This window comes from Nerophis lumbriciformis, linkage group LG16, assembly GCF_033978685.3.
Source record: "Nerophis lumbriciformis linkage group LG16, RoL_Nlum_v2.1, whole genome shotgun sequence".
NCBI classification, from domain to species: domain Eukaryota; kingdom Metazoa; phylum Chordata; class Actinopteri; order Syngnathiformes; family Syngnathidae; genus Nerophis; species Nerophis lumbriciformis.
The window spans coordinates 13,821,173-13,836,451 of record NC_084563.2 but is presented as its reverse complement, the minus strand read 5'-3'; the positions used below and the strand labels follow the sequence as shown (position 1 = coordinate 13,836,451).

Here is a 15,279-nt window from a genome sequence, read left to right as displayed (position 1 = left end):
TCAACTGCAAAACCAGTTAGGGGAATAGAAGAGAATGAAGAGTCAACTTCAAAGGGCTTGAAGGGGGCAGGGATATGATTGACAAGTAGATAGGATGGAAACGCGCACGTTTTGGAGGGGAGTGGAGACAAGGGGATAGTTGGGAGGGAAAGTGGGAGAGGAGTGAAGCTCCTGAAAGACATATAAAGGCAAAAGACGACTTGGTTCTTTGCAGTCACTTTTGCCGGCAGCCACATCCAATACTCTCCACTCCCTCTCTTCCTCCAAGCCTGCTCTCTACTCCTCTGCTGCAACCCTTCATTCATAGAGAACCCCTCAGCAAAACCAGTGAGTACTTCACCCACGACACACTCTTTGAGATATTCCTAAATATCGATTCACGACTGAAAGCTTGGAAGTGGCATATATATTTGTGCCAACTAATTATTCCTGCAGGAATTGATGTTAACAACTAACATGTTCTTATGCATAAACTTAATGTGTCTGTTTGGGATGCATTAGTATCAAACATAACCATGTTTAGGAGAGGCATTGAGTTGTGCTGTAGAGTTACAGGCTGCAGGAACAGATAAATGTACATGGAACCTAACGCACAAAACCATCAATACTCGGACAGATTGTTTAAATGTATGCTGATATGGGTGGGTCTGATTGTGCTAATTTTAGTCTCCAATAAAAATATCCTTTGTTTCTGTTCTCCTTCCTTAAGTCTCCATCACTTTCCCATTAACCCCGCCTGATGATCATGGACACCTTGAGAAGCATCCCTTCTGCCAGTGAGGCGCTCAATTTATTGATGGTCTTTATGCTGACATTCGGCCAAAGTGTTTACCCAATGCCGGTGCCGACTGACATCCCCATGTGCACTGCCTCGGAACCTGCCCAGTACAGCTTGACATTTACTGGCAAGTGGACTCAGGCGGCGTTCCCCAAACAGTATCCTGTCTACCGTCCCCCTGCACAATGGTCCAACCTTGTGGGTAAGTGCAGTTAAAAGCAGGCCGGCTTATTTCCAGTAGTCGAAAAATGGCTTCAAACTGAGAGACACATGTTGAACTCTGGCCAATCACTCGTCAAGCTGTTTCTCATTTGTCACACAATACGGGAGAAGTTTATGGGCCATGTGGATGTGATGCTAAAACCTTGATGACGTACATGTTTTAAGTTATTTGTGATTGAAAGAAAATACAAAGGAGACATAATTGCAGGAGTTGATGAAAACAAACATTTTGATTTGTTGAAAAACAAACAAATGAGGAATTCTTTTGTTTAATGACATGAAGCCTAGAGTGTCACAGTATTTTTATTAAAAAACAACGAATCTTAACTAAACAATAAGAAAATTAAAACAATTGTGCAAAAAAGGTTAAGCATATCCTCAATGATGTAATGACCTTCAGATCTCATCTCATATCCTTCAAGTATGAGAAAGCCATCTGAATTTCTAAACTCTATACCCCCAAAAGCATGAACTATTTTCAGGACTCAGTGTAAACTGGATATAAAGTTACTAATGTCTGCTAATACTTGTAATAAATACAGGTGGTGATCCCCTCTTGTCCCTTTCTTTGCCCTAAGGGGTGACCCACAGTTCCGACTACCACATGTGGCAGCGTAATGGCTTTGCCAGCAATGGAGTGAGGGAGTTCACAGAGAAAGGCGAGGCTTGGACTCTCATGAAGGAAATCGAGCAAGCCGGTGAACAAATTCAGAGCGTTTATGGGATCTTCTCCGCTGCTGCCGTCGTAGGAGGGACAGGCCAGAGCAACACTGTGGTTGAGGTCTTTGCCAGACATTCCTATGTAAGTCGCTCCAACACCTGATTTCCTTATGGCCAGGGTTGCAATAGCAGCCTTTCAGGGGTTAATATAAGAATAAAACCATGGCCTAGATACACCCTACAATTTTGCATCATTCTTGGTTGAGTTATTTATCATTCAATAAACAGTCATTAGTGACTATCCAGTACAAATCAGAAGAATTGTTTGATTCAACAGACGCAAATAAGTGGAGTACGATCAGTTCAGTTTAACTTTAACACTATTTCCATACATCAGGAACACTGTTGCGAGGACAGCTTTACAATTCAAAACTATGCAATAAGTTATACGCACCAAAGTGAGTAAATGTGCCTTTAAAACAGTGGCTGCAATGTTTCCAGCTGCTGCATCAGTAAAAAGTACCGCAAGGTTAATTTATATCTCTGCATATTATACAAAACTCAGCAGGAGTTGGAGAAGTAAAGCGTTCAGCTGAGGAGTCTTCAGGAAGGCCATAAAGTTGGGCATATGTCTGACCAAGTATGACGTTAGGCCTGGGCAGCAAAATATATGCATATTGTTCAAAGCTCTAATAGTAATAGAAAAATTACTTGTTTATATTTGCAATCTGTGACTTGACCGCAAGATAAACTGTCAAAAGTTATTGCGGTTCAAATGAGAATTAACTGAAAATAAACTGCAGTGTTAGTATTATGAGCCAACCAAATTCATAAAAGGTCTACTGTTCTCATCATACAACATTGTTAGACAAGAAAAGAAGATTTACGCATCATGTGGTGATACGTAACGTACAGTATTGTCTCACTAATCTCTCAAATCGTTTGCTCTCCATCTGCAGCTGTCATTTATTGTGCGGCTTGTTCCTAGCCCCGACTGGTTTGTGGGAGCAGACAGTATTGACTTGTGTGATGGCGACCACTGGAAAGACAACGTGTCGCTGGAGCTTTTCCCGTATGATGCCGGAACTGACAGCGGGTTCACATTTTCTTCTCCCAACTTTGAAACCATCCCTCAAGACAAAATCACACAGGTGGGTTATCTATAAAGGCCACTCTGTTAGCGACTGAACAATGATACTTAACAACTATTCCAATGCTAATTATTGGCCTTCTTTCTTCCAAAGATAACCTCATCCTTACCCAGTCACCCTGCCAACTCCTTCTTCTACCCTCGGCTGAAGCACCTCCCAGCCATAGCCAAAGTGACACTGACTAAAGTAAAGAAGACCAATCAGATCATCAGCCTTCCAGTGGAACCCACCCAGTCCAACTTGCTGCCAACAGGAAATGATATCGAGGACAACCTTATAAGTAAGTCCAAGGAGTAGTGAGAAACAGATAGTCGCAGACAACTACAACGTATCCGACCTTGAAACATGTATATGTTCTACAAAAGCAAAACTGTCAGTAAAATGTTATTAAATACATCATCAAGAAGGCACGCAATTTGGGAACCACATTTCAAATGTTGTCTCTTGTGCATGACCAAAACCTTAAACAATGTTAAGAACCTACTGACCTGCATTGACGGGCCCATTCGAGTTTTGAAAAACTCAAAAAAGGGTCAGAAAGATTACAAAACACAACAACACATCTGGTATTCAGTGTGGAGCATTTGGGTCATCAACCCTAACAGGGTTCAAACGCTTATATTTCAACAAGACAGCTATTAATGATGTGAAACACCATTCAGTCCAAGTTGATTCACAGACTGTTAGAGTTTATGACTCCCCATCTTATGAGCCCATCTGCGAGCCAAATAGGAAGCTCAGTAACATACAGACCATCATACAAGTTAAGACAACTATGCAGCACTCCTGCTGGTGTTGGAGGGGAGGGCGACCCACATCATTAATCTCTTATAAAGTCTACATTTGATGACATGACAAAGACATACAAGGTTTTATAGAAAAGGATAATTATAGCAATTAAATTGAGTGTTCACCCACGCACTACAAGTTAGTTGTCCTAGCAACCCATCAACAAACAATTGGCGGTACTTCTTAAAGGTAGTTGCGTACAACAAGCGAGAAAAACGGTTTGCAACAGTTTTCACTGATTCCTTGAGGTTGTGAAGATCTTTGCTCTTTGTCAGAAAGGTGACTTTTATGACAGCGTAAATCTATACACGCAAAAGTCAACTAATTTAGGCCAAGTTTAACAGACGATATTTTAGCCGTTGGCTGACTAACATTGTTTCCTGTGCCATTAATGGACCTGCAATATGAATATGAAGGGAAATCAGCCTTGATGCGACTCACAAGTCCTTCCACCCGAACATCCAACTGTCAATGCTGCTTTTGTGCCTCGACATCATCCTTCTGTTTTTCTCCTTCGACTTTGACCCACATATCTGTCAGGGATTTCAACAGCACTCAATCTTACAAACTAGGCTAACAGAGGAACTCGCTGTCATTTCGATAATCAACACAACAGCATTCTGAATGCAGCGTTAGTTAGCACCCTGACAGTGCTCTAGACATTCAAAGAACAATCTTAAAACTTTGTGAAGGCAAATTCTTCAGTTGAGGGCAAGAAAGCATGCCAAACTCTGTCAACATATTACAAAATATTTAAATTGATGCTCTTAACCGTGTACTGCTGTTGTGCAATGCAGATACGCCTCTGGACTGTGAAGTGTCACAGTGGTCTCCCTGGGGTTTGTGCAAGGGCAAGTGTGGAGATTCGGGAGTGCAGCACCGCACTCGCTATGTACTCATGCACCCAGCCAACGACGGCACAGCATGCCCCCTGCTGGAGGAGGAGAGGACGTGTGCCCCGGACAACTGTTTATGACTAAGCCAGGTTAGGAGGGAGAAAAAGGACTGGAAGGACAGAAGAGGGAATGACAGGAAGGACCGGAAAGGGAGAAAAAGACGACGAAGAAGATACAACAGCAAAAAGCCTGAGCCATGAATTGGACTTCTCTTTCCTCCCTACTATGATCTTTAATATGTGCTATTGATTGGTCAAAATTGTGTTTTGGGGATTCATTGTGTACAGATTTTCGTCAAAGTTTAACGATAGTTCTGAGATCAGTGGAGAGGTGTAGTTTGGTATCATCACCCTTAGACACCAAGTCATTGTTGCAGATTATCAAAAGTGTCTTTATGAATCAACAGAAAGTACAAATGTTTCAGTTTGGAGGTTTCTGATAATGTATTTATTGACAGGATTTTACCCTGTAATGTAAAAATATGAAAGTATTCAGTTGTATTATTTTACTCTAGCAAGGTACTAGATTAATATGGAAAATATTTTTGTACAAAATACTACAAATGTAAAATGTGATATCTGTATGTTCAATAAAATTGTGTTGATATGTCAGCATACATTTCTTTTAGCATCACTAACACAAAATCGATTCCTACATTACCGACCGAATAAAAAACAAATTCTAGATGGCAAACAAATTCAACAAACATCTAACAAAGTTTGATCTTCAAACCAGACACTGAAATCCCTGTGCAATTTGACAGAGAACTACGCCTTATTTCCGGAATTATATCAGTTAAGATATGTAAAACAGACACAAACGTGCATATCCCTCACCTCTCCCACCAAAGAGCAAAGGGCAAACACACTCAGGAAGACAGATTGAATAGCAATAGCACACATCTGCTCGGCTGCCGTCAGTTCTGAATGATGAAGGACAGGAAAATTACTGAATTACAGAATGACAGAATACAGAAAGAGCGCGGATCCAATTTCCAGCCTTTAAACTTTCCTGTGCGGTTTCTCTCAAAACTCCATTAGGTAAGGTCATAGTGAAGTATATAAGCTATACATCCCAGAAAACTGTATATTATGAATCACAGTAAATGTTTGAACAACAAAGTACAAAGAAGACACTTGCTTTGAAAATTAAAGATTGTTTCAGAATGACCCCACTATATGTATAAATCCATCCATCCATCCATGTTCTACTGCTTGTCCCTTTCGGGGTTGTGGGGGTTGCTGGAGCCTATCTCAGCATGACAAAAAGTATATTGATTCACACGTTTGTGTGACATTGCTGAGGTGTAGGAGGACACACTGCACTTAATATGGGACTTCAGTGTGGAGGAATGACAACTTTAGCAGATGCTAACTTTGAGAAGGATCTACTGTCCGCGCAGATGTGGGTGTTTGCATTATAAATGACCTCATGTAAAGTAAGTATACGGTGTGTCAATCATCTACTGTATGAAATAAGTCTGTTTTACATTGGAGAGTTGCTTGTCAAGAAGAGAAACTGGCATTGTGGCAACATTTCCAGATGTGTGTTAAAGGACAACTGAATGAACTGAATGATGGTCAATAAGTTTGCAACTGACAAAGCTTGCTAGAGTGATTGCTAACCTCAAGTTAGTCCTAATAAGCAGCCAATGTAATACTCATTTGTAGTCATTGATTAAATGTTTTTTTAAACAGTTTTTTGTATTGCTCTCTCAAATTCTTAAGAACTATAGTCATTAAGTACCCCCTAAAATGACTCCCTACACAGTGTTTCTTAACCATAGGGCCAAGGCCCATAGTTGGGCCGCCAAAAAATATCTGTTCCTCAACTGCGGTGCGTATGGGCCGCATCAGTACTCAGTTGTAATACACCTTTTCACCACTTGTGGCAGTCATGACAATCTGAAACATAAGAAGTCTGGAACTAAAGTCACAGAGAAGTTTCTTAAGCGCAAACATGATGACTAAAGTGGTAAAGAATATTTCATTTGCAGCTGTTTGCTTAAGAAACATATATTTGTATTATTTATCATTAATGGAGTTTATCTATTTTAGCACCAAATAATTTAATCTGTTATTCATGAGTCCTTCATATGCAGTATATTTGATTTGTACCTATTTTTCAGCCTGACCTAAGCCTAAGGTTAATGTATTGAATGAACAAGGATCTTTGAGATTAACACATCCTTTCACATCATTTGACAAGGTTGTAAACTGCAAGTAGGTTAGTTATTAAATATAATTAAAATCAAGAGTAAGATTACTAATTCAGTGTTAATATGCGAGTGGGTCACGGGCCCTTCTGTAGTGGAAAAGTTGCCCTAAAACGTTATTTTCATATCCAAAGTTGTCTAATGTGTTTACTTATCAGCTTTGATTATTTCATGGTGGCCATTCTTGTTTGTATTTACACTTTTTGGGGAGAATTCACACACACAAAAGCTGCAAAAGAAACCATTCAAAACGTGTGAAGGTGGTTCTGCTGTAAAATATTAAATTTAACAAAATGGGTTGTGTATGTATTATCTACTGTACTAAAATGTTCAACTGAAAACCTATATATTGTATTTTTCGGACTATAAGTCGCTCCGGAGTATACGTCGCACCGGCCGAAAATGCACAATAAAGAAGGAAAAAAACATATATACGTTGCACTGGAGTATAAGTCGCATTTTTGGGGGAAATTTATTTGATAAAATCCAACACCAAGAATAGACATTTGAAAGGCAATTTAAAATAAATAAAGAACAGTGAACAACAGGCTGAATAAGTGTACGCCATATGACGCACAAATAACCAACTGAGAACGTGCCTGGTATGTTAACGCAACACATCATGGCAAGAATCATTCAAATAACTATAACATATAGAACATGCTATACATCTACCAAACAATCTGTCACTCCCGATCACTAAATCCGATTAAATCTTCCTCCCCGGTCTCGCCTCTGGTATGTCCTTTCTTTCTGCTGCTCGATTGCCATTCTCTGCTGCATATTTCACTACGTCCAGCTTGTAATCTGCAGTATATGATTTCCTTTTCGGTGCCATTTTTGTTCAGTCCTTCTCAGTTTTTATAAGTTACTGCCAATGTTGATGTGATCCATTTTAATAGCTACGGCAGTAGCATATAGCATATAGCAGTTAGCATCCCATGACCCACAAAGCACTTCTGCCATGACCCTCCCCCGCCGAATTCTTATTGGTTGACGTGTGAGTGACGATTGCTGACGTGTGTGTGGCGATTGCTGCCATTTGCTTCGTCTCTTACGTGAATGAGATAAATAATATTATTTGATATTTTACGGTAGTGTGTTAATAATTTCACACATAAGTTAAAGGGATTTGGATCTATTATTATTATTATTTATAAAGTCTGCCTTAAGAAAACATGCACATTTCCACAGTAATTGATGATATGGGGCTGCAAGTCAGGTAATGGCACTGAGGATATGGCTGTCACTAAATCTTCAAAAAATGCACAATTTTCCATTGACATTTTGGACACTTAATATTCCATCAATGGAAAGGATGTGTGGGGATGATGAAATCATTTTCAAGATGCTTTTTGCCATAGAGCAAAAACTGAAGACTTTCCTTGAAGAACAATATATAAAGTAAATGTCATAGCCTGCAAATAGTCCACATCTCAATCCAATTGAAAATGTGTGGTGAAAATTGAACAAAATGGTCCATGACAACTCCAAACTGCAAAGCTGATTTGACACTAGCAATCACAGAAAGTTGAAACATGATTGATGAAGAGTACTGTTTGTCACTCGTTCGGTCCATGCCTCACAGATGCAAGTAGTTATGAAAGCCAGAGTTGGTGCAACAAAGTACTAGTGCTGTGTTTTTTGGTGGTATGTTTTTCATGACTTGAATTGATGTTAATTAATGTTTTCACTCTGCTTGTTCTAAAAATTATTCTGTTACTGACTACTACAATGTTTTCTTCAAGCCGGAAAGTTGACATTTGAAATGACAATAGTTTTGTGTCATGCCTGTTATATTCTTTCTTTCTCCAATATTAAGCAAATGAATGAACATCCTCCAAGACTGGTGACATACTTTTTGCCAGGGGTTGTAGAACATTAAACCGTGTATGTGACGCAGTGCTGCCGGCTATCTTGATCTCGTCGCACAAAACACCTGACAGTTTCTCACAGCCTCTAGCATACATGATAGCTGTCACACATGTTATTGTAGTCTTTGGAAAGCCGCTTTTGGATTTCGCATTTTCAGAAGATCTGCATTCGACTGTGTTTTATTGGACCCTGTGGTCAACCATTCTATTAGCGTGTTGGATTTTAATAGGTCTTTGAGGAGCAACAATGAGGCTGCGGCGGGCTGGCTTTCTCCTGCAGTCTTACCTGATGTTGGCAGCGGCCATGTATTTTGATCTGGGCGAGCAGGAGGAAAGATGCATCATTGAGGAGATTCCCGAAGACATGCTGGTGACAGGTGAGTCCTGGAGAAGGAATACAGACTGGACTCAGCATTCCTATAAGTACCCCTCAGTAAACTCTGCAGAACACTTTAGAACGTGTCTTACAAAACTCTTTTGACTTATGGCGTACGACTCAGGTGAGCGTTATCTCTTACCTTCAGGATATTTCTTGTTGACGCCGTGGGACTTGAAGTCATCCACCTCCTCTCCTCACCTTGGCGTCACTGTGACAGTCAAAGACCCGAACCATGAGGTACAAATACTCTTTACCCAGTAGGCATATAACATTAAAACAACGTTGAGAAACTTGTTGAAATAGGTCCTGACGTAGAGCAACTCAAATCTAACGTTAGAACAACATGCTTTTTGACAATGTTTAATCAATGTTGGGTTCTGACGTTGATTTGACCATTGAATTTTGGACGTTTCCCAACCAATATTGTACAACACAAATACTACGTTGAATCAACATGCTTTTTGACAACGTTTATTCAATGTCAGGTTGTGACGTTGATTTGACCGTTGAAAATTGGTGATTTCCAAACCAACAATGTGGATCCAACCTTAGACATCAACATTGTCTCAACTTACAAATATAACTATTTTGTAGCGTTGTTGTTTTTTTCATTTTATTCATTTATTTCAGGCAATGACATAAAAAAGTACAAAGTTGACAACACATAATAATATAAATTAATATAGTGCAAAAGGTAATGTACAGTATGTAATGCATGATTGTCCAGTTTTGCCTGAAAGGGAGTGGGAAGAAGATAACGTATTTAAACCCACCCCCAGTTCTCCATTCAGTGATTAATACATTGAGTTTCACTGTTACTTTGTTTAAGGATTATACAAATGTTGTATCATAGTGGCATTACCACAGGTAAAAATAATTATTACACTGTAACAATAATTTGTATCAACAATGCAGGAAGAATGAATATACCAACAATGGTAATAGACAACATAGCAATAATGGTAAGGAAACGTTTAGAAGTCAGGTTTAAAAAACATATATGTATAATCAAAGTTGTATCCGTATCTTGTGCCTGCTGTGTAGATACTTAGGCTCTCTCAAAGATGAACATAACCTGACAATGGCCAACTGAATGGATTTTAACATTATACCGAACATACAGGTGTCAAAATAAGTACATCTTCTTGACTTTGATGACAGTAGAAGGACTGCATTCTTTATTCAATTGTCATAAATGTTGCTTGATGGATGTTACACAAACTTGCTTCACCTTTAGACAAAGCTAAGTTGTAGATGTTTTGTTTAAATAGCTTATTAGCAATGTGATACCCAGCAACTGTGTCGCACTACAATGCAGTATTAGTATACAGTTATTTATTTGTGGCGGCCTGCCACTATTAAATTTGGACCACCACAAAGTTTTTTTAAATATATATTTAGCATGTTTTTCTGCGTAGCTTGTTGCTTCCAGCTCCATATATGAGTACATTATTTATTATAAAGTAGAAATGGGATGTCTGGCTCTTTGAAGGGTGCATTCCTTTGAAAGAGCCATTCAAGAAACTGGCTTGTTATTATAGTTCCGTGGTGCCCAAACTTTTTCCACTGAGGGCCACAGACTGACAAATCAAAGGTTGTGGGGGGGCATTTTAGTCGTTTTTACCTTCAAAACCAGTACAATATATGGATTTTTTGCAAAGAAATAGAAAATGCAATTATGGTCAAAATTGTTTGTGAATGCTGAAGAGCCAAAGTCAAACTGAAATGCTAACAGTTAGCACTCTGGCCAGATAGCGTCAAGTAACAAAAAATATGACTCATGTGTATACCAGCAAAAAAAGCTACAAAAAAAAGCTAACATGCTAATAACAGCATGCTTACAGTTAGTGAAATACAAAATATATGACACTGATGTGTAAACCTGCTAAATTAGCTAAAAAAAACAAACAAAATATATTACTAAAAAAAAAATGTTTTTAAGTTAAAATTTGGCTCAGGTGTAGGCCTACAAAATTAGCTAAAAAGTCAGCATACTAACATGCTAACAGGTAGCATTCGTCAAGTAACAAAATTTATGATGCTGAGGTGTATACCTGCTAAGGATGTATTGGTATCAAATTCTGACTGTACAATATTATTGTGGTATATGTCCAAACAAAAAAGACTTAAAAATGTTAAAGTGTGTAAAAGGAAGTGGCAGAAATGTTTAGGATAAACACACACCTACTGTAATTAAACACAAACATAATGCTGAAATGCTCTAATCATATTTATTATGATAAACATGTATTTTTAAATGCAAGAATTGTGCAGGAACAAACACTGTTTCAAGCAAATACTGTATACAAAAAAAACTTTCCATTGAGTGTCTCTAATGTGACAGTGTAAACATTAGGGCTGTGAATCTTTGGGTGTCCCAAGATTCGATTCTATATCGATTCTTGGGGTACCGATTCGATTCAAATCAAAATCTTTTTTTTTTTTCACTTCAACACGATTCTCGATTCAAAAACGATTTTTTCCCGATTCAAAAGGATTCTCTATTCATTCAATACATAGGATTTCAGCAGGATCTACCCCAGTCTGCTGACATGCAAGCAGAGTAGTAGATTTTTGTAAAAAGCTTTTATAATTGTAAAGGACAATGTTTTATCAACTGATTGCAATAATGTAAAATTTGTTTTAACTATTAAATGAACCAAAAATATGACTTATTTTATCTTTGTGAAAATATTGGACAGTGTGTTGTCAAGCTTATGAGATGCGATGCAAGTGTAAGCCACTGTGACACTTTGTTTTTTTTATAAATGTCTAATGATAATGTCAATGAGGGATTTTTAATCAGTGCTATGTTGAAATTGTAACTAATATTGATACTGTTGTTGATAATATTCATTTTTGTTTCACTACTTTTGGTTTGTTCTGTGTCGTGTTTGTGTCTCCTCTCAATTGCTCTGTTTATTGCAGTTCTGAGTGTTGCTGGGTCGGGTTTGGTTTTGGAATTTGATTGCATTGTTATGGTATTGCTGTGTATTGTTTTGTTGGATTGATTAATTAAAATAATTTATTTTTTTAAATAAATAAAATAAAAATAAATAAATACATTTAAAAAAATAAATAGATTTATTTTAAATGAGAATCGATTCTGAATCGCACAACATGAGAATCGCAATCGATTTTTTCCCACACCCCTAGTAAACATCCAGTGTAAAACAATAATGTTCACTTTAATGTGTTTCAACTTTGACTTTCCGGACATTGTTTATATCCGTATGGAAAAAACTCAGAAAAGTTAACCATTAATTTACCTTTTTAATAATGTACATACCTCACAAAATGATGTTTGGCTTTGCTGGTTTCAAATATCGTTTCTGGGTGCCGGTTTATGAGGAGGCGACTTGTCCAGGGTGTATACCAATCCACACAGGAGCTGCTGCATCGCCTCTGAGCTGGTGAAAGTTAATTATAGATTATAAATCATGTCTCTCACCTGGATAGTAAAAGGATGTTGCCATAAATCGAGAAGTTGGTAAACTTTGTCATCCAACTTAGACTCGGAGATGGCGAGAAAGATACGAAAAGACGCTCGTTTGCTGCACTTCGTACGGATTATGATTAATTCTTCATCTAAACGGAAAAATATAAACATCCCATCAGTCTGCATCCCAGTGAGAGCACACATTGTACAGTAAATTCATGTTTTATTATGTTCGAAGTTTGTATACCTTATTCAACACTTAGCAATACTGCTGCATGATGCTTAGTGTTTGTTGAAAAGTAAATGTTGTGGTGCGTCTGTAAAATTAATACGTCGCTGTATACTTAAAATGGTAAAAATGCGTAAATATTGCATGATATTATAAATGTGCCCGTTACGAAATTACATATATACTATTACTTACAGCGTGTATATAAAATGTTGATGGAGGCTTTTGGATCACTTTCAGAGCGCTTTAGAGGTGAAATAGAGCAACTTCTATTGACTCCATTGTTAGCTGACTTTTGCTAACATTTATTTGCGACTTAGAATGCATAATGTATGACTTTTTTACGTTAGGATTATTAACGATAGGCAAAAATCTAAAAAAAAGTGCAGTTTCCCTTTAAATATTGACTTTCAATTGCTACACGGTCAATAAATATCACCATAAATTAATAAAAAAATGTATATTTATAAATGTGGCACTGGAAGCATAGAAGACTGATCAGAACACTCCTATCCATAATTCACTAACCCAATGGCCTTTCTTATTTTGCGTCATTGCTAATTACGCAAATAAGACAATGACGTTATATAGAGACCCACCCCCATGTCACAGATGCACTGCTGTCCTGTAGGAAACACTGCATTGAGAGATCATCAGCTGGAAAGATCCAATTTTGCTTAATCGGTCACAAATCGATTATTTGTTTACTACAAATAATGTACGTTGGTCCCAAAGCAAAGCAATAACAATACTGAAATAAATTGCAGTGCAATAAACAACAATAACAGTGCAATACATTTTAAAGGTGCAATTTACACATCACCTCTTTTCATATAATCGACAGTTTTACCGTTTTTCTACATTTTTTTATTTTCATAACATGGTCACTACTGCCTAGTTTCTCTTGTTATATTCTTATTTTTACTGTTATATTTGTATTCTTATTGTTACTTTTTATTTGTATTCTTATTGTTATATTTTATTTCCATTTATACCTCCATTATTTACTTTTTAAATTCTATCTCAAGTCTGCACACTGCTGCTGAAATGTTTATTTTCCTGAGGGAACTCTCCTGAAGGAATCAATAAAGTACTATCTATCCATCTATCTATCCATCTATCCATCTATCTATCTATCTATCTATCTATCAAAAAGCCCCCCTTTAAAGATTCCACCATATTGTCTTAAAACATCCATCTATCCATCCATTTTCTACCGCTTATTCCCTTTGGAGTCGCGGGGGGCGCTGGAGCCTATCCCAGCTACAATCGGGCGGAAGGCGGGGTACACCTATCTTAATAATTTATTATAATTTTTACAACTCTTACTCGTCAAAAAAAATATTTGTGTTTCTAATACACTGTACCTCTTGCTAGCTTTTGATGACAAAACGCTTTGGCAAATTCGCCAAATTCAGCTTCACGGCTCACATGTCCGGTCAACACTTCCTCTGCTTCCAAACCAACTCCACAAAGTTCTCCGTCTTTGCTGGAGAACGTCTGGTGAGACCTGCGCAGACACAAACAAACACGACTACAACATTTTCCTTCTCCTCACATTTCTTCTTCTTTCGCGCGACAGAAGTTACACTTGGACGTCCAGGTCGGAGAGCACACGACGGATCCGAAAACGGACAGAACCAAAGACAACCTGGAGATACTGGACAACGGCCTGCAGCACCTCATTGATCAGATGGTGTACATCACCAAGCAGCAGGACTACCAGAGGGTGAGATGTTTGAACAAAAAAGCTTCACACATTACCTGGAGTAACATGAAAGTGTGTGCCTTTAGGAAAGGGAGGAGATGTTTCGTCAGATCAGCGAGGACACCAACAGTAATGTGCTGTGGTGGGCCGTGGTGCAGACCTCCATCTTGCTCTCCGTTGGTTTCTGGCAGATGAAACGACTCAAAGACTTCTTCATTGCCAAGAAACTTGTATGATTATCACCTAATAAGGACAAAAAGACTTCTTGTTTACTTTTGTACACCTTTTGCTTTCTTCATCACTGTGTAGGCTATCAATCCAATTAATTCTCTGTAAGTGGACAAAGATGAATAAATAAGCTGTGCTTCTTCCGACTCCTTTTCAGACATGTTGATTTGTGCAAATGTAACCATGTGAGGTTCCTTAATAGTAGTATTAAGGCTACTGTTTATTTAACTGCATCAGTACAGATTTGGGCATTTTTTTAAGGTTCGGAGGCAAATATATTCGCAATCATGAATGGATTTAAACACTCTTAAGAAAAATAATTTTTGAAAGATTCAAAGTACCATTCATCATAACCAAAACGTTACTGCGCGCCTGGAACTCACTTCCTTCGACACTTACAAAGACTTAAAGAAGAAAGTACTAAAAGCACATCATGACTTTACATCTGAGGGGTCTACAAATTAAGCATCAATCTATGAAAGACAATGTTTGACTTATTCATGACTTATTTTACTTATTATTATTACGATTAATTATGTCAGCATACATCTTTGAATACATTGTTTTTAAGAGCCACAGAGGCAAAACAGGCAGTATAATGTAATCATAATGGCCATCAATCCAATTCATTCTCTGTAAGTGGACAAAGATTAATAAATAAGATGTGCTTCTTCCGACTCCTTTTTGGACATGTTTATTTGTGCAAATGTA

At 38.0% G+C, this 15,279-nt stretch overlaps 3 protein-coding genes across 3 annotated transcripts in view; 2 read left to right on the top strand and 1 right to left on the bottom strand.

Annotated features, from left to right (window-relative positions):
* maea (macrophage erythroblast attacher, E3 ubiquitin ligase) overlaps positions 1-14,580 on the bottom strand; it is a 117,403-nt gene extending 102,823 nt beyond the window's left edge. Inside the window, exons 1-5 of the mRNA XM_061976647.2 lie at positions 14,397-14,580; positions 14,000-14,142; positions 12,254-12,374; positions 9,104-9,172; positions 8,872-8,969 (exon numbers count right to left, since the gene is read on the bottom strand). The gene's annotated coding sequence lies outside the window, so the exon portion shown is untranslated. The remainder of the gene's footprint in view (positions 1-8,871; positions 8,970-9,103; positions 9,173-12,253; positions 12,375-13,999; positions 14,143-14,396) is intronic.
* spon2b (spondin 2b, extracellular matrix protein) lies at positions 159-5,005 on the top strand. Its single transcript, XM_061977316.1, has 6 exons — positions 159-327; positions 710-980; positions 1,579-1,802; positions 2,620-2,811; positions 2,905-3,091; positions 4,398-5,005. The coding sequence occupies exons 2-6, from the start codon at positions 740-742 to the stop codon at positions 4,574-4,576; spliced, it is 1,023 nt and encodes a 340-aa protein (XP_061833300.1). The 5' UTR covers positions 159-327; positions 710-739; the 3' UTR covers positions 4,577-5,005.
* On the top strand, positions 8,734-14,709 carry LOC133617008 (transmembrane emp24 domain-containing protein 11). Its single transcript, XM_061976653.1, has 5 exons — positions 8,734-8,962; positions 9,110-9,201; positions 14,010-14,135; positions 14,215-14,361; positions 14,427-14,709. The coding sequence occupies exons 1-5, from the start codon at positions 8,833-8,835 to the stop codon at positions 14,574-14,576; spliced, it is 645 nt and encodes a 214-aa protein (XP_061832637.1). The 5' UTR covers positions 8,734-8,832; the 3' UTR covers positions 14,577-14,709.
* Positions 14,710-15,279: the final 570 nt, after the last annotated feature.